At 37.9% G+C, this 23,281-nt stretch overlaps 1 protein-coding gene and 1 pseudogene across 1 annotated transcript in view; one reads left to right on the top strand and one right to left on the bottom strand.

Moving 5' to 3' along the window:
• Positions 1-23,281, top strand: part of PPEF1 (protein phosphatase with EF-hand domain 1) — a 74,401-nt gene that overhangs the window by 43,713 nt on the left and 7,407 nt on the right. The window contains exons 11-13 of the mRNA XM_021683870.1: positions 7,175-7,360; positions 8,776-8,918; positions 21,182-21,288. Coding sequence (XP_021539545.1) covers positions 7,175-7,360; positions 8,776-8,918; positions 21,182-21,288 — 436 coding nt within the window. The remainder of the gene's footprint in view (positions 1-7,174; positions 7,361-8,775; positions 8,919-21,181; positions 21,289-23,281) is intronic.
• LOC110574891 lies at positions 17,377-17,823 on the bottom strand (annotated as a pseudogene).

Raw genomic sequence — 23,281 nt, 5'->3', positions numbered from 1 at the left:
AACGATATTATATCTCCAATTCCACGAACATGGAATGTCTTTCCATGTATTTAGATCTTTAATTTCAACAGTGTTTTGTAATAATGTACACTGAGGCGCTTGTTATGCTCAAGTTGAAAATAAATATTCCGAAGTACTTTCAATGCTATTGTAAAATAGAATTGTTTTTTAAATTACCTTTAGAAATATAGTTGACTTATGTATACTGATCTCATGTTGTGAACCTTGATAAGCCTGTTTATTCATTCTAATGATTTTTAGTGGATTCCTTGGGACTTTTATATACATGAGCATGTTATCTGTGAATAAAGATAATTTTGCTTCTTCCTTTCCAAGCTGTCTGCCTTTTATTTCTTTTTCTTCCTTAATTACCCTGTCTAGAACCTCTAGTACAGCGTTGAATAGAAGTGGTGAGAGTAGACATCCTTGTCTTATTCCTGATATTAGGGGAAAGCATTCAGTCTTTCACCATTAAGTGTATTAGCTGTTTGTTTGTATATTGGCTGCCCTTCATCATGAGGAGGGTCCCTTCTGTGCCTACTTTGTTGAACGTTTTTATCGTGAAAGAGTGTTGGATTTTGTCAAATGCTTTTTTTGTATCTATTAAGATGATTGTGTGGGGTTTCCCCTTTATTCTATCAATATGGTGTATTACATTGATTGATTTAAACCAACCTTACATTCCTGGTATAAATCCCACTTAGTCATGGTGTGTAATCCATTTTATATGTTGCTGGCTTCAGTTTGCTGATTTTTTTTTTTTTAAACATTTTATTTATCTATCAGAGAGAGAGAGAGAGAGCGCAAGCAGGGGGAGCTGCAGGCAGAGGGAGAAGCAGGCTCCCCGCTGAGCAGGGAGCCTGATGCGGGACTCAATCCCAGGACTCCATCCTGGGACTCGATCCCAGGACTCCAGGATCATGACCCGAGCCGAAGGCAGATGCCCAACTGACTGAGCCACCCAGGCGTCCCTGCTGATTTTTTTAAGGATTTTACATCTATATTCATAAGGGGTATTGTTCTGTACTTTTCTTGTGATATCTTTGGTATTAGCATAAGACTGGCCTCATAGGATGAGTTGGGAAGCATTAGCTCCTCTTCTAGTTTTTGGAGGTGTTTGTGAAGGACTGATAATAATTTTTCTTCATATGTTTGGTAGAATTCATCAATGAAATGATCTGAGCCTGGGCTTTTCTTTGTAGGAATTTTAAAAATTACTAATTCAATCTTTTTCTTGCTATAGTTCTATTCAGATTTTGTATTTCTTCTTGAGTGGTTTTTATCTTGGTGGTCCTGATAGTTTCTCTTCCTTGGAATTTGTTCATTTCATCTAATTTATCTAATTTGTTGGCCTAAAGTTGTCTGTAATATATATATTTAAATATATATATATAAAGTCAGTAGTGCTGTCACCTCTTTCATTCCTAATTTTAGTAAGTTGAGTCTCTTTTTTTTCTTGGTCAGTCTTACTAAGGTTTGTTAATTTTGTTGATCTTTTCAAAGAACCAATTTTTGGTTTTATTGACTTCCTTTATTATTTGCTATTCTTTCCTTCATTTATTTCTGTTCTCATCTTTATTATTTCCTTTTTCTGCTTGCTTTAGATTTAGTTTGCTCTTCTTTTTCTAGTTTCCTAAGGTGAAAGGTAATGTCATTGATTCAAGATCTCTTGCCTTTTGTAATGAAGCTATAAATTTCCCTGTAACTACTACTTTAGCTCCATCCTGTAAATTTTGTGGTGTTGTGCTTTCATTTTCATTCATCTCAAAGTATTTTCTAATTTCCCTTGTGATTTCTTCTTTAACCCATATATTATTTAGCAGCATGTTATTTAATTTCTGCATATTTGTGAATTTCTCATATTTCTTTCTCTTATTGCTTTCTACTTGAATTCAGTTTTGGTTGGAGAACATACTTTATATGATTTAAATCCTTTGAAAACATAGTGAGGTTTTTTTTTATGGGTAGTGTATGGTCTATCTTGGAGAATGCTCTGTGTGCTCTTAAGAAGAAAATGTATTCCATTCCTGTTGAGTGGAGTGCTGTTATCTATATATATCCATATCTGTCTGTCTTTGAATGTATTTATCTGTCTTTGAATATATTTATAATAGTTGCTTTGACATCTTTGTCCGCTAAGTCAACATCTAATCCCCTCAAAGGCAATTTCTATTGCCTGCTTGTTTTTCCCTGTGTATTTTTTTCTTTGCATGTCTTGTAACTTTTTTGTTGAAAACTGGGCATTTTAAGTAACATATTGTAGTAACTCTAGATTGTTACTCCCATGCTTCTGTGGGGCTTGTTGTTATTTGCGTTTTCACTCATTTATTTGTTTAGGGCTTGTCTTGACTAGTTCAGTGAAATCTGTGACCTCTCAGTGTGTCGTCCCTGACTCCTGGGGGTCATTGTAGTTTTAGGTAGGCTCTCTTTGTCTCTTTCCCTGACTTCCCCTTTAAGCTTTGGCCCATCTGCCTCTCATACCCAGCTGTTAGCCTTCGCTAATTGCTAGCTGATTGGGCTATTGTTCTTAACAATGCCCTGGGGCTCACAAATAGCTCCACAATCTGATCCCATTAAAGTCAGTCTCCTTTGCAGGGGCAGGGTATGACAATCCTTGAGGCTTATTCTGGCCCTAGGAGGGCTCTTCTCATCTGCCCCTTTCTCAGATTCTGTCTGTGAAACTTCTGTCTGGTCTGCTCTTGCTGCTAGTATCATGGAACCATCAGCCTTCTTCTAATTGCTTAGCTCTAAGAAGGCTCTATTTCTTGACTCTGTACTCTTATACCTTGACTGCTGAAAATGTTGACTAAAATGTGATTTCTGTTGTAAAATATCCTCTAATCAATGAGGAGAAAGAGAGCTGAGGGGATAGAGAGGGAGGGAGAAGGGGTAGTGGGAGAGAAATAGAATTCATCAATGGCTTGTGCATCCAAAGTATTTAAAAATCAAGTAAATACAAGAGACAACTTATAGCAAGTTGGAAAGGATGCTTCCTTAAATTCTGACATCCAAATTCCAAAGACCAAAGGTTAGAACAAGCACTTCTAGGATGGTGACTAAAAAGGATGATGCCAAAGAGATTGGAGTTTCACAAAAAGAAAATTCTGGCCTCTGGAAGCCTAGATAAGTTTAGAATTCTAGAGAGATGGAGCCTTAAGAAGTGGAGGGAGGAGACTGGGGGTCATTATTCTGTAATAAAACTTCCCACCACCCCAACAATATAGACGAGGCATCTTGCAGTCTCCATGTACATAACTAGAGCTGAGACAGGGTAAAATGGACCAGAATCTCATTCCCAATATTTTTTTTTAAAGATTTTATTTATTTATTTATTTGACAGAGAGAGAGAGAGATGCGAGAGCAGGAACACAAGCAGGAGTGGGAGAGGGAGAAGCAGGCTTCCCGCTGAGCAGGGAGCCCAATGTAGGGCTCGATCCCAGGACCCTGGGATTATGACCTGAGCTGAAGGCAGACACTTAACGACTGAGCCACCCAGGCACCCCTCATTCCCAATATTTTTATAATTTCAGTTGTACCCTTGGTTTTCTTCTCTCAGTTGCTGGTACAAAGTGGGTATGCATACTTTAGTTAGCTAGAGTTGAAATTTCCAGATAAAAACAGATTTCATACTTTATTTCTCAATAGCTATGAGCTATGTTATAATAAAGGTCATAGGCTCTTTATTTGTCCCCTACTCACAGAAGTGCATAATTCTTGGCTGAGTGCTATAATTTAAGTTTTATCTTATGTTCACGGAGATGTGGGGGATATATGTACTCATAGCTATGTCACTGTATAGAGACAAGCGTGATACCCTTCCTTTAGGACAGACTTGCAACAAGAAGACCAGAGAGGTTTATTATTTATTTCCTGAGTGACTCCCTTCTCTTAATTCATCCATTTAATAAGTATTTATTGAACGCCTGCTATGTGTCAGTCACTGTTCTAGGCTTTTGAGAATGTCAGTGACCAAAGATCTATTACCTCATGAAGCTTACATTCTAGGGGGAGGAGATAAATAATAATATAACAAAAAGCAAGTAAATTATATAATATGCTAAGTGAGAGGTTCTATGGAAAAAAAAATTAAAACTAGAACAAGATTAGGAGTATCAGGAGAACTGGAGGTAGAGGACAGAGTTGTAATTTTAAATAGGGTAGTCGGCCTCATTGTGCAGGCTCCCAAGAGTGAAACGGCTTGGTCGTAGTCACTTGGCTAGTCACTGCGTGACAGAGCAGGATGTGATTCCAGGTCTGCCTTTAATGCCCATACTCCTTTTCCGAAGGGAAAGATGACTTCAAAGTGATAGGAGGTCTCAAGAAGAAAATGAACTGCTCTGGTGTGTCCTCATCCAGAGAGACAATGGGTAAACAAGGAGTAGGCATCTGAAGCAGTTTAGGTATTGCTGGAAGGTTTGGGTTGAGCACAGCTTTTAAAACGACATGTTCAAAAGCTGGAGGGAGGACACATCACCAAGGGAAAATACAAAAGAATAGCGAATCTATAGTATTAGTGTCTTAGAAGAGAAGCATTTAGGTACACCTTTCAGAGCTATTAACTCTCCCCCAAAGCATACTTTTGGGAACTGGATTATTTAGAGCTGCAGACAAGCACAGGGCACTTCTTGCTGGATTTATTCTGGATTTAGGAGGTTTAAAGGCTGAGACACAGATAGATTTTTGTTGACCAGGCCCTATAAAAACTGTCATTCAGTAAAACTTCTCCAATTTTTGGTTTGAAAATTTTCAGGAAGGAATGTTGTAAATAACTGTTCTTTCATGCACTTACCACTCACAAGGCCCTTGCATTTCAGAGGAGAGGATGTTGGAAGGAAAGAGACTGTCTCTGCTGAGGAATTTGTTTTACCAACAAAGGGCCTCAGGATCAAATCTGTATTATAGCCACAGTCTGGGCAAACCGAGTCAAGTGAATGAGTTCTAGACAGAAAAAAGAAATGCAAACTTATGGAATGGATAATTCTGAAGACATTCATTTCTATAAAACTCATACCCCCTTTGACTTTGAGTCAAAGAAAAATGAATGTTAGATTTATCTTTCTCATTTCATTGATGAGCCAACTAAAGCTCAAATAGGTTAAATGATTTGCCCAAGGTGACACAGGTGATGCTTGAGGAACTAACTCCTTGGTCAGTGCTTTTTCTAGTTCAACAGAGTCCACTGTATACACTGAATTTGTGTAAATTTCAACTACACGTATGCGACAAAAAGGAGAAAAGTATGTAAAATTTTATTTTCACGAAGGTTATTTATCCCATGATACATTATCACATATATAAAATATTCACACATCCGTATTATTGTATAGGAATGGATATACAAAGCATGTATAGTGTGCATTGAGGGTCATTTAAGAGGTGTTCCGGGGGTAATTTTGGCTATAAATGACTTGCATTTCATGTGAGAATTTAAAACTTAATCCCCTCCTTATAAAACACAATTCCTTGTGTTCTGTGTTTCTGCCTTCATTACACTAAAGGTCAAATCAGGACCCCCAAACATGAATTCATGGTGTAAGAGCCAGATATGATAAGGCAAGTGTTTGTTTTGTCATAAACACCAGCAAGGCAAATGGGCTCCATTGTATTTATTTGTAGGGTAGGATTGTGCCAATGGGGGAGTGAGGTAGGGGAAAAAGGAGAATCCTGGTCTGAATCTACTTTGGGTGGTTTTAACTCTCACTGCAGTCAATCATCAAAAATTCCCTAAGCGTCTGGTTCGTGCCTGATGGAGGGTTGTTACAGGCTCTGACCAAGTGCTTATCATTCCAGAGTTCTCCTACCAGTTCTCTTCTTCTCTTCACCTCACTGTCTTCTTCCTCACTTATTTCTAGCTCCCCTTCAAAACCAAACCTATAAATTGGTGTACAGTCCAGTTTACTGGGACAACCACTTCTGGTTCTCTTGTTAAGACCTGACTTGGACTCGCTTGAGTAACTGCAGAACTTAAAATGTGTGCTCCTTCAAGCCTGCAGAACAAAAACGTGGAAAAGACAGACTCTTAGAATCATAGTCTGTTGGAACTTTGAGATACTTTACAAGTAACCCGGCCCAAACCCCTGATTTTAAAGATCTGGAAACAGAGACCCAGAGAGTTTTCTCGAGGCTGTACAGCTTTAGTGACAAAGCTAGTTTTTCTCACTACTGCTTAAACTCTTATAGGAGTTTAGATAAAGCAACATTATATGTAGATAAGAACAATGAAAAATATTCTTAGAAACTTGGATCTTCAGTCTTGGACATCATGTAGGCTGCATTTTCCTCTTTCAGCCCCCAAAGGAAATGTTATGCTAATAAAATACTTGTGGATTTAGGAGGACACACTGTGGGAACCAGTTATTGGAACTGAGAATGTTCTTATCAATGGGACAGAAAGGGAAGTAGATGACTTAGGAAGTATTCTTGGATGAACACTTGTCTGTATTTGTGGTGGGAAAAAGTCTTCCTCATGCTATCTGCTCTACAGGAGAAAAACCAGGGCCGAAGCCACAGCTGGGAGACCTACCTTGTCTCTTTGAACATATTAAGAACCTCTAATGTGTGTTCATTGTGGGGAGCTGCTTTCTTCTTGGAACATGACAATGAAGTTCTTTTAAGAGAAAAGACCTTGAGGGGCACCTGGGTGGCTCAGTCGGTTAAGGGTCTGCCTTCGGCTCAGGTCATGATCCCAGGGTCCTGGGCTCGAGCCCTGCATCGGGCTCCTTGCTCTGCGGGGAGCCTGCTTCTCCCTCTCCCTCTGCTGCTGCCTCCCCCCCCCACCCCCCCGTGCTTGTGCTCGCTCACTCTCACTCTCTCAAATAAATAAATAAAAATTTTTTAAAAGAGAGAGAGAAAAGACCTTGGTAGGTTCAGCAACTGTGAAACAATCATGATGAGATTTTTAAAGACAAACAAAAGCAAGGGCTGATTCTTCATGATTATGAAGTATGGCTGCACTGGTTATTGGGGATGAGCAGAAAGGGACCACAGTGGCTATGGGCATTACAATTAGTGTGGAAAAGATTCATGGAGGAGATGAGTCTGAAACAAGTTTGAAGGAGGAATGAGAAACAGACTCTGGGATAACTTGGGTTGATATTTCTGGCAAATAAGTTGGAATCTAGAAAGATAGACTCTCACTTATAACTAGTGGCCTAATCTGGTTTGTTGTTTAAAGGTTATCGATATTCTGTGGAGTGATCCCAGAGACAAGAGAGGCTGTTACCCAAACACAAGTCGAGGAGGGGGCTGCTATTTTGGACCAGATATTACCTCCAAGGTTCTTAATAAATACCAGTTGAAGATGCTCATTAGGTCTCATGAATGTAAGCCCGAAGGGTATGAAATCTGCCACGATGGGAAGGTAAGCTAACATTGTTGGTGACATCATCACACACACCCTTGCCCCAAACACTCTTTCATCACAGGATGCATCTTACCTAGAGGCCCATGGGAAGGTGTCTTCCCCAGGACCAAAACAGGAGGCCATGCTTTGGTAGACAGAAACAGGAGACTACAGGGTTCACACAGGTTGTTTGAAGGGGCCTCACTGTGCCTCACCCTCAGAGATATTTGGCTTATTTCCCTGATCTTCCTGAATCCCAGAGATAGAAATTCTGACGTGTAGCTCTAAGTACACCCACAGACAGCCTTCCTTCTTTACTAATCGAAAGGCAACTCTCCGGTCCAGCGCGGTTAAGAATGTACTTACCCTCACAGAGCACGTCAAAGGCAGCAACAGATCCAGGTCGCTCTCTTTCACCTTTTGTACTTGCCCTGTGCAGGACAGAGCCGCAGAAGCCACGTCCCTTCTACTCACTGAGTAGGTGAGCTCTAGCGAGCCACCTGCTGTGGTCAGTTTAGCTGCAGCCACTGGAATGGAGTGTGTTGCGCTCCTTCACAGGTGTCTGGTAAGGCCGGAAGAGGGCTCAGGAACTGATTTCTTGTTCCAAGCTGTCTTGGGATGTCCCTTTTCTACCAGAGAATAACAATAGATAAAACAGGATACCAAATCGTGTGGCATCTCTTTCTATTTCAAGACTTTTGCTTTTCTTAACTCCATTAGTTCACTTTGGAACTAATGGCTCCTGCTAATGTTGTGAGATAGTGAAGGCAAGAATTATTTAAGGTTTCTTTGTACTGAGAAAACAGAGAGAAAATAGCTTGTCTGAAGTAGCAGGCTGATGAGGGCAGAACTGGGCCCGAGCCAGGTTACCTGTCAAGGACAAGGGTTACCCTGCCATCCCCCACCATGGCCCCAAGGCTGGTTCCTTCCCAGCAGAGTGGTCCTGGCCACTCTGTATTCTGGCCACTATTTTCTCTGCCCTTAAAGGACTGGTTTTGTAGAGGGCCCCAAGCCCTCTACATCAGGCAGCTTTAAGCAAAAGAAAAAGACTGAGAGTAGAGGAGTTTTATTTTGAACACTCAAATATCACAAGGAAAGAAAACAAAGGCTTTACCCGCTTGGAAAATTAGAATTTGCAAAACCAAGCGTTAAGTAGAATTCTAAGACACAGAACTGAAATTGTACACAGGATTGCAAGGCTATGCACTATGGGGATGAGTGGCTGGAAGTTAGTATTCCCGGGGACACTGATTTCAAAGCCTTGTTGCTCTCCAGTGGAATCACAGAAAATCCTGTCAGACTTGGATAATTTGGATGGATTTGGAACTTTGTTTGATTTTTGCTTTTTTAGGAATTGAGCTATTTCTGCTTTTATTGAAGGACCTTTTGAGAACTAACTCTATGTGAACCTGGCCCTCTTTTTCTTTAATCAGGTTGTTACTGTATTTTCTGCTTCTAATTATTATGAAGAAGGCAGCAATCGAGGAGCTTACATCAAACTGTGTTGTGATATGACCCCTCGATTTTTCCAGTACCAAGTAACTAGGACAACGTGCTCGAGGCCTCTTTACCAAAGGTGTGTATGCTCTAAGGAGAATTCTGAGCGCTGGTACTGGTGACCAAGTAGAAACAGTCCAGAGTGACTAAGAGCGGCCACGAGAGTGAAGACAACTACTTACTGGTTACTCATTGGTATAAACACAATAGAATTAGTTCCAGACACCAAGTGGTGAATGCATTCATATTTGAAACCAAGAGGAGCAATTTTCAATTCATATGTCTCTTTAAACGGGTAAAGCAATCAGTGTCCACGAGCAGCCTCTAATTGAATGTAAAGAAAAGACGGTCCCCACATCCACCCAGTCCCACACCCAACAGCGCTCCCTCTCCCCCAAACAGCCCTGTGTGCTCTTGCCTCATGGTCTCTTCTCTACCCGGAAGTGTATAATGACAAGAGTTGAGTGTCCCTCCATGTGATGGCATCCATAGCTTATCTTCCTTTTCTCCATTCAACGTGATCTTTTAAAGAAGTTTTCATTATAAAATGAGTATGTCTGTTGTTAACAAGTGAGACCAAACAAAGATGTATACACAAAATGCTAATGATCTTCTTTCCCTCTCTTTCTTAATAATCCTTTTCCCCAGAGGCAACTGAAATTGGTAGCCTAGAGTGCACATTTCTTCCCTCTTCTTGCTCCTACAAAAATAGACAATCCATTATATTCATCGAATTTAAAAATTTTTTGAGTACCTACTATCTATCACACACTGTTCTAGGCACAAGCGATATGGCAATGAACAAAACAGACAAAAGTCCTTTCCTTCATCAGTTGCAGATCCCGGGGGAGGAGAAAGGCAGTCAGCAACATACGTACTTTTTTTTTTTTTTTTTTTACAAAGATAGAATAACACAGCACACTCTATTCTAGATATCTCTACTCTAGATATCCCACACTCTATTCATGATATCATGAACATTACTCCAAGTTAATACACATAGACCTAACTCAATCTTTCTAGTAGATGTGCCATAACAATTATGGAGTGACTAAATCCTATTCAATTGATGGCCATCCAGATTGGTTCCAGGGTTTTGCACTTAAAAGCAAAGCCATATATAACAAACACTTCTCTGTGTGTGTGTGTGTATACATACATACATACACACGCATGCATACACACATACGTACATACACACGGGCATACACATAGCCTGTGTGTATGTATTTAAGATTTAGTGCTTTTTTTTACATAAAATTTCAAAATGTGGAATTTATGGATTTATGGTTTAAAATTTTGCTAGATACTCCAAAAGAGTTTTAACAATTAACAATCTGAAAAACAACATACCGATTTGTCCACATCCTCATTAGTCTTAGATATTATCACACTTCTTAATTTTTGCCAAGCTGATGGATGAAAACGGTAAATCTCGTTGTTTTAATTAGCACTTTTTAGATAGCTGAGTTTGCCCATCTTATGTTTTTGGACACTGCATTTTTTTCTTCTTGGCATTTCCTATTTATATTATTCCCCCATTTTATATTGGGTTGTTTGTCATTTTCTGATCAATCTTTAGGAGTTCTTTGCAAATGAGGGACAGAGGATTTTTACAGTTACATTGCATATATTTTGTTGGAATCAAAATGTTGGTGTCTTCATTTTGCTTTAGTTCTATGAAATCACATTTATATATATATAATTTCATTATATCTTTTGGATTTTCATCTTTGTTAGAAAAATGTCTCCACAGCAAGTTTATATTATATTGCATTTTATTATATTAGTAAGTTAATCTCAATTTATTTTAACAGCTTTGTTGAGACATAATTCACATACCATAAAGGTGACCAATTTAAAATATACAATTCACCGATAGTATATTTACAGAGTTGTGCAACCATTGCCATAATCAGTTTGTAAACATTTTTGCCATCCTAAAAAGACAACTTGAACCCATTAGCAGTCACCAGTCACTTCCCCCATCACAACTCTAGGCAACCAGTAATCTGCTTTCTGTTTCTATAAATTTACCTATTCTGGACATTTCGTGTAAATGGGATCACACAATATGTGGTCTTCTGTGACTGGCTTCTTTCACTTAGCACAGTGTTTTTGAGGTTCATTCACATTGTAACATGTATGAATGTGTCATTCCTTTTTATGGCTGAATAATATTCCATTATATGAATAGACCACATTTTCCTTTTTTTTTTAATTAAAAAGTTTTTTTAAGTTTTTAATTCCAGTACAGTGAACACATCGTATTACATTAGCCTCAGGAGTACAATATAGTGATTTAACAATTCCATACATCATTCTGTGCTCATCACAAGTGCACACCTTACTCCCCATCACCTCTTTCATCCATCCCCCCACCTACCTTCCCTCTGGTAACCATCACTTTGTTCTCTATAGTTAAGGGTCTCTTTCTTGGTTTGCCTCTCTCTCTTTCTCCTTTTGCTCATTTGTTTTGTTCCTTAAATTTCACATATGAGTGAAATCATATGGTATTTGTCTTTCTCTGACTGACTTACTTCACTTAGCATAGTACTCTCTAGCTCCATCCATGTCATTGCAAATGGCAAGATTTCATTCTTTTTGATGGCTGAGCAATGTTCCATTGTGTATATATACCACTATTCTTTATCTGTTCATCATTTGATGGACACTTGTGTTGCTTCCATTATCTTGGCTATTGTAAATAATGCTGCTATAAACGTAGGGGTGCATGTATCCCTTTGAATTAGGATTCTTGTATTCTTTGGGTAAATACCTGGTAAGTGTGATTGCTGGATTAAAGGTATTTCTATTTTTAACTTTTTGAGGACCCTCCATACTGTTTTCCACAGTGGCTGCACCAGTTTGCATTCCCACCAACAGTGCAAGAGGGTTCCCGTTTCTCCACATCCTCGCCAACACCTGTTGCTTCCTGTGTTGTTGATTTTAGCCACTCTGACAAGTGTGAGGTGATATCTCATTGTGGTTTTGATTTGCATTTCCCTGATGGTAAGTGATGATGAGCATCCTTTCATGTATCTGTTGGCCATCTGTATATCTTCTTTGGAGAAATGTCTGTTCTTGTCTTCTGCCCATTTTTAAATTGAATTATTTGTTTTTTGGATGTTGAGTTTGATACATTCTTTATATATTTTGGATACTAACCCATTGTCGGATATGTCATTTGCAAATATCTTCTCCCATTCCGCAGGTTGCCTTTTAGTTTTGTTGACTGTTCCCTTTGCTGTGCAGAAGCTTTTTATTTTGATGTAGTCCCAATTGTTTATTTTTGCTTTTGTGCCCCTTGCCTCAGAGGACCTATCTAGAAAAAGTTGCTATGGCCAGTGCCAGAGAGGTTACTGCCTGTGCTCTCTTCTAGGATGTTTATGGTTTCAAGTCTCACATTTAGGTCTTTATTCCATTTTGAGTTTATTTTTATGTATGGTGTAAGAAAGTGGTTTCATTCCTTGCATGTAGCTGTCCAGTTTTCCCAACAACATTTGTTGAAGAGACTGTCTTTTCCTCATTGCATATACTTTCCTGCTTTGTCGAAGATTAATTGACCATATAATTGTGAGTTTATTTCTGGGTTTTCTGTTCCATTCTATTGATCTATGTGTCTATTTTTGTGCCGGTAACATATTGTTTTGATTACTACAGCTTTGTAATATAACAAGTCTGGAATTGTGGTAACTCCAGTTTTATTTTTATTTTTCAAGATTGCTTTGGCTTGAATAGTTCACATTTTCTTTGACCATTCATCAGACCATCGATGGAAATTCGGGTTTTTTCCACGTTTTGGCTATTATGAATGATAATGTTTTGAACATCAGTGGACAGATTTTCTGCATACATATGTTTTCATTTCTCTTGGGTATATACCTGAAAGTGGAATTGTTGGATTATATGGTAACTCTATTTTTAACATTTTGAATAGCTTGTTAGCTTTTTTCCCCAAGGGTCTGCATGATTTTACATTCTCACCAGCAGTGTATGAGGATTCCAGTTTTCCCACATCCTTGCCAACCCTTATTATGATCTTTTTTATTGTAGCCACCTTAGTGAATGTGAGATAGAAGCTCATTGTGGTTTTGATTTGCATTTTTCTAATGACCAGTGATATTGAGGACCTTTGTATGTGCTTATTGAACATTTGCTTATCTTCTTTGGAGAAATGTCTATATCAGATCATTTTTCAATTTTTTAAAAAAGATTTTATTCATTTATTTGAGAAAGAGAACAAGCAGGGGGAGGGGCAGAAGGAGAGGGAGAAGTAGACCCCCCCCCACAGCAGGGAGCCTGATGTGGGGCTCGATCCCAGGACCCTGGGATGATGACCCAAGCCGTAGGCAGACACTCAACCAACTGAGCCACCCAGTTGCCCCTCCTTTTTCAATTTTTAATTGAGTTCTTACTCTCTTTATTAGGGTGTTGTAAGAATTTTTTTTTTTAAAGATTTTATTTATTTGAGAGAGAGAGAGAGTGAGAGAGAGAGCGCAAGAGGGGGTAGGGTTAGAGGGAGAAGCAGACTCCCCACCGAGCAGGGAGCCCGATGTGGGACTCGATCCCGGGACTCCGGGATCATGACTTGAGCCGAAGGCAGTCGCTTAACCAACTGAGCCACCCAGGCACCCTGTTGTAAGAATTTTTTATCTATCCTATATACACATCACTTATTAGATAAATGATTTGTAGATAGTCTCTCTCGTTCTGTGGGATATCTTTTCCCTTTCTTGATGGTATTATTTGCAGCACAAAAATTTTTAATTTTGATGAAATCCAATCTCTCTCTCTCTCTCTTTTTGGCTTGTGCTTTTGGTGTTGTATCTAAGAAGCCATTGCCTAACCCAAAGGTATGAGGATTTATTCCTATATTGTCTTCTAAGAATTTTATAGATTAAGCTCTTACATTTGGGTATCTGATCCATTTTGAGTTAATCTTTGTGTATGGTGTGAGGTAGGGCTCTAACTTTATTCTTTTACATGTGGCTATCCAGTTGTCCAGTGCCATCAGTTGGAAAGATTATTCTTCTCCCATTTAATTAATTGTCTTGGCACATTTGTCAAAAGTCCATTGACCATAAAGCTATGGGTTTATTTCTGGACTTTAAATTGTATTCCATTGATTTGTATATCTATCCTAAAGCAAGTAACACACTGTCCTGATTACTACAGCTTTGTAGTAAGTTTTGAGACTGGGAAATGTGAGTTGAATTTTGTTCTTGTTTTTTAAGATTGTTTCAGTTATTCTGGCATCCTGGCATTTCCATATGAATTTCAGAATCAGCTTGTCAACTTCTACAAAAATGCCAACTGGGATTTTGATAGGGATTATTTTGAATCTATAGATATATTTGGTGGCCATTGCCATTTTGTTTTTATTTTTAAAAGACTTTATTTATTTATTTATTTAGAGGAGGGGGAGAGGGAGAGGGAGAATCTTAAACAGATTCCCCACTGAGCACAGAGCCCAATATGGGGCTCAGTCTCTCAACCCTTAGATCATGACCCTGAGATCAAGACCTGAGCTGAAACCAAGAGTCAGACACTTAACTGACTGAGCCACCCAGGTGCCCCTGGTTATTGCCATTTTAACAATATTAGGTCTTCGAATCCATGAACATGGAATATTGTTCTATTTATTTAGATCTTTAATTTCCTTGAACAGAGTTTTGGTTTCTCAGTGTAAAAATCTTGAATTCATTTTGTTAAATTCATTTCTGAGTATTTTATTCTTTTTGTGTTATAGTAAGTAGAATTGCTTTCTTAATTTACATTTTTGGATTGTTCATTTCAAGCGTATAAAAATACAATTGATTTTTGTATATTGTGCAATCTTGATTAACTTGTTTATTAGTTCTAATAGTTTTTAGTAGGTTCCTTGGGATTATTTATATACAAGATCATATTATTTCTGAGTGAAAATAGTTTTACTTCTTTTCCAATCTGGATGCCTTTTACTTCTTTTTCTTGTTTAATTGTCCTGGCTAGACCCTCTAGACTAATGTTGACTAGAAGTGGTGAGAGCAGATATTCTTGTTTTGTTCCTGTTCTTAAGGGGGACACATTCAGTCTTTCACCATTAAGTATATCAGCCATGTGTTTTATGTAGATGCCTCTCATCAGAGTGAAGAAGTTCCCTTCTATGCTGAATTTGTTGAGTGTTTTTATCATGAAAGAGTGTTAGAGTTTGTCAAATGCTTTTTCTGTATCTACTGAGAAGATCATGTGGTTTTTGTTCTTTTCTTTTTGTTAATATGGTGTGTTACATTTGTTTATTTCAGATATTAAACAAACCTTGCATTCCTGGGATAAATTCCACTTGTTCATGGTATATAATCCCTTTTATATATTACTGGATGCAATTTGCTAGTATTTTGTTGAGGATTTTCCAACTATATTCATTTTTTTTCAAATTAAAAAAAAGTTTTTTCTTTTTTTTTTTTTTTAAAGATTTTAATTATTTATTTGAGAGAGAGAGAATGAGAGAGAGCACATGCGAGGGGGGAGGGTCAGAGGGAGAAGCAGACTCCCTGCCGAGCAGGGAGCCCAATGCGGGACTCGATCCAGGGACTCCAGGATCATGACCTGAGCCGAAGGCAGTCGCTTAACCAACTGGGCCACCCAGGCGCCCCCCCAAAAAAGTTTTTTCAAGTAATCTCTATGCTCAACATGGGACTTGAACTCACAACCCTGAAATCAGGAGTCATATGCTGTACTGACTGAGCCAGCCAGATGCCCCTCCATCTATATTTATAAGAGATATTGTAGTGATGTGTAGTTTTCTCGTGATCTTTGGTTTTGGTTTGAGGATAAAATACTGGCTTCATATAATAAGATGGGTAGTATGCCCACCTCTTCTATTTTTTGGAAGAGTTTGTGAATGATTGGTATTAATTCTTCTTTAAATGTTTGGTAGACTTCACCAGGGAAGCCATCTCATCCTGCACTTTTCTTCATGAGAAGTTGTTTGATTACCTATTCAATCTTTCTATCTGTTCTAAGTATGTTCAGGTTTTCTATTCTTAGTCAATTTTGGTAGTTTGTATCTTTATAGGAATTTGTCCGTTTCATCTGGATTATCTAATTTGTTGGTGTACAATTGCTTACAGTATTCCCTTATAATCTTTTATTTCTGTGAGGTCAGTGGTGATGACCCCTCTTTAATTCTTGATTTTAGAAATTTGAGTACTTTTTTCTTTTTTTCTTGGCCAGTCTAGCTAAAATTTTGTCAATTTTATTGATCTTTTCAAAGAAGCAATTTTTTTCTTCATTGATTTTCTCTATTGTTTTTCTGTTTTTTATTTCATTTACAGGCACACCTCAGAGATATTGCAGGTTCAGTTTCAGACCACCATAATAAAGCAAATCTTACAATAAAGCAAGTCAGGAGAATTTTTCAGTTTCCTAGTGCATATAAAAGTTATGTTTACATTATACTGTAGTCTATTAAGTGTGCAGTAGCATTTCTTTCTTTTTTTTTTTTTTTTAAAGATTTTATTTATTTATTTGAGAGAGAGAGCACATGAGAGGGGGGAGGGTCAGAGGGAGAAGCAGACTCCCCGCTGAGGAGGGAGCCTGATGCGGGACTCGATCCAGGGACTCCAGGATCATGACCTGAGCCGAAGGCAGTCACTTAACCAACTGAGCCACCCAGGCGCCCCTGCAATAGCATTTCTAAAAAACAATGTATATACTTTAATTTTAAAATACTCTATTGTTAAAAAAAATAGTAGTCATCATCTGAACTTTCGGCCAGTCATAATCTTGCTGGTGGAGGGTCTTGCCTCAATCTTGATGGCTGCTGACTGATCAGGGTGATGGTTGGTGAACATTGGGGCAGGTTTGGCAATTCCTTAAAATAAGACAACAATGAAATTTGCTAAATTGATTGGCTGTTCCTTTCATGAACAATTTCTCTGTAGCATGTGATGCTGTTTGACAGCATTTTGCCCACAGTAACTTCTTTCAGAATTGGAGTCAGTCCTCTCAAAACCCTGCTGCTGCTTTATCAGCTAAATGTATATACTATTTTAAATCCTTTGTTGTCATTTCAATAATCTTCACAGCATCTTCACCAGGAGTAGATTCATCTCAAGAAACCATTTTCTTTGCTCATCCATAAGAAGCAACTCGTCATCCATTAAAATTTTATCCTGAGATGGCAGCAATTCAGTCACATCTTCAGACTCAACTTCTAATTCTAGTTCTCTTGTTCTTTCCACCACATCTGCAGTGACTGCCTTCACTGAAGTCTTGAACCCCTCAAAGTCATCCATGAGGTTTGGAATCAACTTCTTCCAAACTCCTGTTAATGTTGATATTTGACTTCTTCCAATGAATCATGAATGTTCTTAATGGCATCTAGAATGGTGAATCCTTTTCAGAAGGTTTTCAAATTACTTTGCCCAGATCAATCAGAGGAATCACTATCTATGGCAGCTATAGCCTTATAAAATGTATTTCTTTTTTCTTTTTCCAGAAGAGAAAAGCTCTTGTTAGCATTTAATGAACCTACCCCCCCAAACGTAGCTTCAAGCTACTAGAACGCAGGCACCCCCAACACCCTTAATCTTCTCCTCTGCTCTTCTACTGAAGAATTTGGCCTTCATGATGACAGGCTGTTTGGGGAGTTTTCCCTTTCCCAACACTTTGTAGTAGCCCGATCACACCACATCAATGATAGGAGCAGCTCCAGTCTTGTTTTTGGCGGCATTTACCCATGTCTGCTCACCGACTAAGGTCCACAGTTTATCAAGGTTGACAGTTGGGCAGAAGCTCTGGTTCCTCTTTAAGTGGTAATGTCTCATACCAACTTTTTCAAAGTAACCTGGGTGATATTTGTCGAAGTTGATCCTGTGGTGATGCATGCCACCAGCATTACCCCGGCCTCCTGGGTGCTTCTGGTGCTTGCCGATGCGGCCGTGGCCGTGGCTTATGTGGCCCTGAAGTTTCCAGGTCTTCCTCAGTCTGGATGGCATGTCGGCAGCCCAGACAGAAAAGCATAAAATGTATTTCTTAAATAATAAGATTTGAAAGTCTAAATTCCTCCTTGGTCCATGGGCTGCAGAATGAATATTGTGTTAGCAGTCACAAACCATGAATCTCACTGTCCATCTCATCAGCGCTCTTAGGTGACCAGGTGCATTGTCAGTGAGCAGTCATGTTTTAAAAGGAATCTTTCTTTCTGAGCAGTAGGCCTCAACAACGGGCTTAAAATATTCACTAAACCATGTTGTAAAACAAGTGTGCTGTCATTTAGGCTTTGTTGTTCCATTTATAGAGCACAGGCAGAGCAGATTTAGCATAATTCTTAAAGGCCCTAAGATTTTCAGAATGGTAAATAAACATTGCCTTCAGGGCGCCTGGGTGGCTCAGTCAGTTAAGTGTATGCCTTTGGCTCAGGTCATGATCCCGGGGTTCTGGGGTCGAGCTCCATGTCAGGCTCCCTGCTCAGTGGGGAGTCTGCTTCTCCCTTTCCCTCTGCCTCTGCCCCTGCTCGTGCTCTCGCTCTCTCTCTCTCTCAAATAAATAAATAAATAAAATCTTTTAAAAAACCCACAAAACATTGCCTTCAACTTAAAGTCACCAGCTGCATTAGCCCCTAACAAGAGAGTCAGCCTGTCCTTGGAAGCTTTGAAGCCAGGCATTGATTTCTCCTCTCTACCTATGGAAGTCCTAGATGGCATCTTCTTCCAATAGAAGGCTGTTTCATCTGCATTGAAAATCTGTTGTTTAGTGGAGCCACCTTCATTAATTATTTTAGCCAGATTTTCTGAATCACTTGCTACAGCTTCTACATGAGCACTTGCTGCTTCACCTTCAACTTTAATATTATGGAGATGGCTTCTTTCCTTAAACCTCATGAACTGACCTTTGCTAGTTTCAAACCTTTCATCCGCCTTCTTCACCTCTCTCAGCCTTCATAGAATTGAAGAGAGTTCAGACTTCGCTCTGGAGTAGGCTTTGGCCTAAGAGAATATTATGGCTGGTTTGATCTTCTAACCAGACCACTTAGACTTTCTCCATATCAGCAATAAGGCTGTTTCACTTTCTTCTCATTTGGGTTTATTGGAATAGCACTTTTAATTTCCTTCAAAATTTTTTTCTTTGCATTAACAACTTGGCTAACTTTTTGGCACAAGAGGCTTAGTTTTCAGCCTCTCTTGGCTTTCAACATGCCTTCTTCACTAAGCGTAATCATTTCTAGCTTTTGATTTAAAGTGAGAGGGGCACCTGGCTGCCTCAGTCAGAAGAGCATGTGACTCTTGATCTCGGGGTTGTGAGTTTGAGCCCCACATTGGGTGTAGAGATTACTAAAAATAAATAAATAAACTTAAAAAATATGAAGTGAGAGACCTATGACTCCCTTTCACTTGGAACACTTAGAGGCCATTGTAGGGTTATTAGTTGGTCTACTTTCAATATTGTTGTGTCTCAGAGAATAGGGAGGCTCACGAGAGGGAGAGAGATGGGGGAATGACTGGTCAGTAGAGCAGTCAGAACAGATACAATATTTATCAATTAAGTTGGTTCTCTTATATGGGCATAGTTTGTGGCACCCCCAAACAATTACAATACTAACATTAAAGATCACCGATCATAGGTCACCATAACAAATAAAATAATAATGGAAAAGTTTGAAGTATTGCAAGAATTACCAAAATGTGACACACAGACACAAAGTGAGCAAATGCTATTTGAAAAATGGCACCGATAGACTTGCTCAATGCAGGGTTACCACAGACCTTCAATATGTAAAAATACCTGTGAAGTACTATAAAACATTTATGCCTATAGTTTTCCTCTATTCTTTATTCTTTCTGTCCTGCTTTCTTTCCGTTTACTCTTTTTTTTCCTAGTTTTTGAAGGCAGAGATTATGTTATCGATTTGAGATCTTTTTTAATATAGGCATTCGTAGCTGTAAATTTTCCTCTAAGCACTGTTTTGGTTGTGTCTCATATGATTTGACATATTGTGTTTTAATCTTCATTTATCTTAAAGTATTTTCTAATTTCTCTTGTGATTTCTTCTTTGACCCATTGGTTATTTAGGATTGTGTTGTTTAATTTCCTTGTATTTATGATTTCCCCCAATTTCTTTCTGTTATTAATCTCTAATTTATTCCCTTTGTAGTCAGAAAAGATACTTCATATTATTTTAATCATGTTAAATCTATTGAGACTTATATTGTGGCCTAGCATAGGATCTATTGTGGAGAATGTTCTATATGTGCTTTAGAAAAATGTATATTCTGCCGTTGTTGGGTAGAGTGTTTTATACATATCTATTAAATTTAGTTGGTTTATAGTGCTGTTCAAGTCTTTTATGTCCTTTTTTTCCTGCCTCATTGTTCTATCCATTATTGAAAGTAGAATATTGAAGTCCCCAACTATTATTGTTAAATTGTCTATTTCTCCCTTCAATTCTGTCTGTTTTTGCTTCATATAGTTTTGGGCTCTGTTGTTAGGTTCATATATGTTTACAATTATCTTGTCTGACTCTTTTATCATTATAAAATATCCTTTATCTCTAGTAATATATTTTGTCTTCAAGTCTATTCTACTATTAGTATAGCCACTCTAACTCTCTTATGGTTGCTGTTTGCATAACACATCTTTGTTGTTGTTGTTGTTCTTTCAAGCTCTTTATATCTTTGAAACTAAAGTGTATCTCCTGTAGAAAACATACAGTTGGGTCTGCCACCTCTGCCATTTTGCTTTTTTGGGGAGTGGGTATATGACTCATAGCTACTTTATTTCTCTCTTCCTCCTTCATTTAGAATTTATTTTTGTAAATGGTCGAGGTGGTTTAGCATCTAGACAGATAACTATGCTAGCTAGCCCTTTTCTACTGAATTGTAATACCTTCTTTGTCATATGTACTGTTCCCATATATAGTTCTATATATGGGAACAGTATTGTATATAAACACTAAGTTTATACAATTTCTATTCTGTTCATGGATCTGTCTTCTCTTGTGTCAATACCTATTGTTTGGTTTTAGCAACTTCAGAGTAAATTTTAATGTCTGCTATAGCAAGTCCCTCTTTATTTTTCTTGTTTTTTAAAATTATCTCGGATATGCTCAGACATCAATTGCTCATGTAAATCTTTGAAATCAAAAAGAAAACACCAGTGGTAATCCTTTTAAAATTTCACAATACAGTCACACACATATGTGCATACACAAACACTGACCACCTAATAACAGGGTATGTGTGAAGTTAGGCAATTCATTTGAAGTAGAATCTGGTAAGTGGTAATATAACACATTAAAACAAGACACAATGGGATGATTTATGTGTCTTTCACCTAATAATTGTTTTGTTACCGTAGGGTGAATGTTATTGAAAGTAGTGCCATCAGGATATTGAAAGAGAGAATGATTTCACGAAAAACTGACCTCATTCATGCTTTCCAACTTCAAGACTGCAGTAAATCAGGTAATAAAATTATGTAATGCTTACTATTTCTTAACATACCAGCTTACATACAAATCAGTTTTCTTTTTCTTTTTCTCTCTCTTTTTTTTTTTTTTGCTCCCTTAAGATTTCAGTTTTCTATTTTTACTAGCAAGGAAAGACAGAGATAAAAATAAAATGTAATCCATTATGTACTTGAAAAAAGCCATATTCCTCCTTTGCAGTAAGTTTCTTTCAACTTAAAACAACAACAACCCTTCTATTCTGGTAGTATCTCAGACTAGATACTCTGTAAGGCCCTCCTAAGAAACAGCTAGATTCTAGAGGATACAGAATTTTAATGCATCTACCAGCCTCACAGTAAGATAAATATCTAGGAAACATTCTATTTCCTCATGAAAGGTTTTTTGAAACCACATGTGGGGGCATGGAGCAACAAGCAAGCACAAAATGGTAGATTGTCCTGAGGGCAAATGCTAATTTTGGTGTAACACTCAATCCTAAGACTAAACCATGGGATAATAGAAAGATGGATAAGCTGGATCTGAGACTTCTGCATTAAGCCTGGGCCCTCAAAGTGGCTATGGTAGGCCTATGTTTGTAGTGCCCCCTGAGTCTTGGCAAACAAATGCAAATCCATGTTCAAGGGATGCATCCCTAATTTTGGCCACTAATATATCCAGAGATTAAGATCAACCACGAGCTCATAACCAAAGATCATGAAACACACAAGGAGACAAGCTACCATGAGTTAAGAGTCAACAGAAACAACAAACTACAGATTTAGTTCCCTAAAGACATCAGATATTAGAATTATCAAATACAAATACAAACAACTAAGAAATGAAAAAAACCAAACAAACAAACAACTAAGAAATGTTTAAAGAAATAAAAGATGGAATTGCAGACATGCATTTGAAAATGATTTGACGAACCAAATAGCTATAAAAATATACTTGTTTAAAAAAACATAGTGGATGGGTTAAACAGAAGATTAGACATTGCTTAAGAAAGAATTAGAAAGATTAAGAGTTATGGACAGTAAAATAAAGTCTAACATACATCTACTAGGAGTCCCAGGAGGAGAGACTATAAGAGAGGATATATTTGACATGATTATGGCTGAGACTTTTCCAGAACTGATGAGCAACTCACATTCACAGGTAGAGAGGCACAGTGTTTCTCAAACAGGATAAAAAAATTAAATCCACACCTATACACACTTGTGGAGAAACTACAGAGCACCAACAGCAAATAAAAATATCTTAAAAGCAGATAGAAATACACGTTGCTACAAAGAGAAAACAACTGGACTGTTACCAGACTTCTCAATAGTTGCAATAGAAGCCAGTAGACAGTAGAATCATATATACCAAACGTTGAAAATAAAATTTAGAAAAAGATATAACATGAAAATACTAACAAAACCAAAGTTGTAACAGCTCTATTAATATTAGACAAAGTAGACTTCAAGGAAATATACATTACTAGAAATAAAAAGGGACACTTTATAATGATAAAGTATTCAGTTTGCCAATTGAATCCATTCTAAATGTGTACGTACTTCTTAATATAGCCTCAAAAATATGTTTTAAAAAATTAACAGAACAAATAAAAGTAGAAAAATCTACCATCATATTGAGAGATTTTAATACTCCTTTAACTAAAAGAATTAACTGACAAAAAGATTAGCAGACTTTCCCTAAAAGACGTATATAGAGCCCTGCACCCAACATTGCAGAATACACATTTTAGTCAAGCACAAATGGAACACTTACAAAAATTGATTATAAACTGGAACAGAAAGCAAATCTCAACAAATTTTGTATAAGAAACATACAGAATAAATTTTCTGTCATAGTAAGTTGACAGAAGGTAGCCAGAAAATTACCTGGGGCTTAGAAATGAGAAATACACTTCTAAATAACCCTTAGATCAAAGGAGAAATAACAGTGGAAATTAGAATTCTGCAACTGAATGAAAATGAAAATGCAACATATTAAAATTTATAAGA

This window comes from Neomonachus schauinslandi, chromosome X, assembly GCF_002201575.2.
Source record: "Neomonachus schauinslandi chromosome X, ASM220157v2, whole genome shotgun sequence".
Taxonomy (NCBI): domain Eukaryota; kingdom Metazoa; phylum Chordata; class Mammalia; order Carnivora; family Phocidae; genus Neomonachus; species Neomonachus schauinslandi.
The sequence above is the reverse complement of the archived record's forward strand: the minus strand, read 5'-3'. Positions and strand labels throughout refer to the sequence as shown.